The following is a 3,507-nucleotide window of genomic DNA, read 5'->3' on the forward strand; positions in this document are numbered from 1 at the left end:
TAGTGCATTACTACCATTAGTATAAAAAAGTAGGGTTAAGTGTCATCGACAGTCGAAAGCCAAAAAAAAGAAAAAAGAAACCCAGTTAAATACTTTATTTCTTGTTTTTCAAGTTTATTCTTTATTATTATAAAAGTAATTAAAATGTAAAATGAAGGATCTCTAGGTTAGATGAAGTAAATTAATTAACAATAAAAATGTTTTACGAGGCACACACACGAACAGCTCAGACACAGAGTAGGTTGTGGGTAATGTAATTCAATAGCATAATGTGAGCTCCATGTTTCCCAAGTGATTTACAACTTATAATGGCAAGGAAGAGAGTTAAACCACACATGGATCATTTATGATAAAAAATTAACAACTTACTTAATATAGAATATGTTTTATGTTATTTGAATAATATACATCATATTTATTTGTAGAATAAGCTATCTTTATGAACAATATCTGAGAAAATTATCATACGTACTTAAAAGCGGACTTGGGGGTTGGAATTTTGCTACCAGGCTGTAATGTTGTTGAGTTAAGATTTGGTGTTACTGATCTCTTGGATGGCTCTGTAGTTAAAAAAGAAAGTATACACAGATTATCTCCATATGCTTGGGGGTTTTGACTAATGTTTTCTTCTCTGTAACAGCATTGAATGTAATATGCTTTATGCTGTAAGAAGTAATATTCTCAAACATCTAAATTGAACCTATTCTGACTTCTAAGTAGTAATGTCTTAACATAAAAAATTACTAACCTTGGTTTAAAGCTTTGATTAACAAATTATAGACTTGTCAACAGAGTTATATCACTAACGATTAACTATTGAATAATCATGTATATCTCTAGTCTGTGCCTAAACTTGTTACTTTAAGTCTTTAGTACTATATTATTTTAACATTTCACTTTCATCATTATAAATTCACCAAGTTAGAAACAAACCTAAGGACGAAGCTGGAGTTTCTCCCTGAGGATGTTTAACAGACATGTTTTTGTTGTTACTCTGCAGTTTAGATGGCACAGCTCCAGACAGTCTTGATGAAGAGTTTTTATGCAAGCTAGTAATGCTGCTTCTTGTAGTTACACTGTCAGATGAGCGACTTTTACTCAGACACGTAACATTACTTTTTCCATTTAAACTTTCAGAGGAAGGCTTCTTTCTATGGTTTGTGATGCTAGCTCCCCCAGCTACGCTGTAACACGATGCACTTTTTGTGAGAACTGGTGATGAAAGAAGCTCAGTAGCTTGTGGGAGATCTCTAGTAGGCCGAGAAAGTGGGCAAAGTTTGTCCCATGTTTCAGATTGATGAGTGGCTTCAAGAGGTGACAGTAACATTTGTTCCGGTGTTCTTGGCTGACTGGTTGGTGAGGGCAGAGGAGAAGGTAACAGCTTGTCCAGGTTTGCAAGCTGACTATTAGGAGAAGGTAACTGCTTGTCCAAGTTTGTTGGATGACCAGTGAGAGAAGGTAATAACTGATCCAGTGTTATTGGCTGACCAGTGGGTGAGGGCAAAGGAGAAGGACAACGGTCACCTGCTGCAGTCTTCACCAGACCAAGATGTGGAGTTGGGATTCTTGTTCCAGCCTGACTCCTGATAAACAAGGTTTACCAATTTTACTACCTAAGCAGCAGCAACTATATACACACAACTATGCTAACTGACATTTCATTTCTTGGTCATTCTAAGTCACATTGTTGTTAAAAAACTATGCTATCTAGTTCTTTTGTTGCTATCCAAGTTATTGAACAATAAAGTCACTTACAATTTAAAACAATATCTCTAGTACCTAGCTAAGAAGGAATTAGATAACTTCTATTTATATATTTATGATTTTCATTGTTTTGTGTTATTTCGTAAACTTAAACTAAAAACAATCATATGATTTTGTTTATTACAAAGGTTGTGACAATAATGTGCTCTGACATCCATTATTGGAACTAATCAGTTAACATTATAGTTTAATAAAATTAATCCAGAGAACTTTAGCTACTCTACAGTGACAAACTTTTACCTGGTATTGTTCAAAGCTACAGCTTTTCTGCTAGGGATGGGGGTACGTGGGTCTGGCCGAACCTGAGGCCCAGCCTTTTTCCTACCATTAAGAGAATGGGAAGCAGAACTGATTCCTTTTGATAAGTTGCTCCTCAGATTGGCTTCTTTCTCTGATCTCCGAGAGACTAGATTAGACACTTCAAATCCTGAAGATTTTCTTCTTTGTTGAATAACAGATCTTCCTGCTGGGCCTTCAAAACAAAAGCCAACGATATAGGATAAAAAAACTTTATATGAAAGACAAAAGAAACAACAGCAATGGATAAAATTTTTGCATAACTAAAGAATATAAAATGCAGTGCGTAACAGAACAACGTAAAACGCAGAACAGTAAATAACAGTGTATAACAATATATTAAACTGAACTATGAAACTAGGTAGTGTTGCTTGTGAACAATATTTGCTCATAATATCTACCACTAAACAACAGACTAATAAGTATGATTCCTTACAATATTTTACAACTAAACCTCTACAACAGTTCCAAATAATACTGGGTGTAAGTATCAATGGCATGCAAAAACCTACACAGTAGCCAAGAATAAGGTACAATATTAATATAAATATTATATATTATGAAAAAAAAACAACTTCTACAAATGCCAAACCTTAAACACAATATGATAAAACCTTTATGATGGCTCAGGTCACTTTATGGGATTATCGAGAAACTTAAAGTGTTGAGCCACCTGATGGAAATATTCAGAAACCTAAAGGGTTAAATTATCTTATGGAAATATTTAGAAACTAACAAGTTTGAATCACTTACTTCTCTTCACCCTTGTTGTTACTGGACTAGAAGGAGCAGAAGCAATAATTCTGGGTGGAGACAATGATCTGTAGACTCGAGGCTGTTGGCTTTCATTTTCATCTTGAACACTTGAGTTTCTACATACAGGCTTTTCTAAAAGAAAAATATGCACAGATTTTTGTGACTTATCTTGAAGTTATATATACATGCTACAAAAACAACCACAAAAACTCTTAAATAATTACATTTTGTTTAATATTTAACATTATAGTTTATCTAACAAATTTCAAAACAAATATCCTGTTTATCAAATAATGGCCTAGAAGACAGCTGATTAAGGTTTTATCAAAAGAATGACGATTCGGAGACAAACATTAATTGTACAACTTGGAGTCAAATGCTAATTGTACAAGGACTTTGGATACAATGTTAATTGTATATATAGACTTCAGGTAAAATACCTTTACGAACGGGAATCTTTCCCTTCCTAGTCAGACTTCCAGGACAGGATTTTGAATTGAAAGTGTATTCTTTAGTGTGAAATTCTTTTCTGAGTTTATCTTCCTGTAAAATACACAAAATAAAAATTACAAATTTAATGGATGAAAAATGAGCTTCTACTAGGTCATCAAGAAATTAATGTCACATTTTGGAACACTTTCATTAACCACCACATAAAAACGTACATCACGTATAATAGTTAAACGAACC

The 3,507-nt window shown here is 33.6% G+C and overlaps 1 protein-coding gene across 1 annotated transcript in view; it reads right to left on the bottom strand.

Annotated features, from left to right (window-relative positions):
- Window positions 1–3,507, bottom strand: part of LOC106473494 (serine/threonine-protein phosphatase 4 regulatory subunit 4-like) — a 39,348-nt gene that overhangs the window by 4,064 nt on the left and 31,777 nt on the right. Inside the window, exons 20-24 of the mRNA XM_022401919.1 lie at window positions 3,258–3,360; window positions 2,815–2,949; window positions 2,005–2,236; window positions 934–1,583; window positions 473–560 (exon numbers count right to left, since the gene is read on the bottom strand). Of these exons, the coding sequence (XP_022257627.1) occupies window positions 473–560; window positions 934–1,583; window positions 2,005–2,236; window positions 2,815–2,949; window positions 3,258–3,360 (1,208 nt within the window). The remainder of the gene's footprint in view (window positions 1–472; window positions 561–933; window positions 1,584–2,004; window positions 2,237–2,814; window positions 2,950–3,257; window positions 3,361–3,507) is intronic.

Source organism: Limulus polyphemus, unplaced genomic scaffold, assembly GCF_000517525.1.
Source record: "Limulus polyphemus unplaced genomic scaffold, Limulus_polyphemus-2.1.2 Scaffold6221, whole genome shotgun sequence".
In the NCBI taxonomy this organism is placed as follows: domain Eukaryota; kingdom Metazoa; phylum Arthropoda; class Merostomata; order Xiphosura; family Limulidae; genus Limulus; species Limulus polyphemus.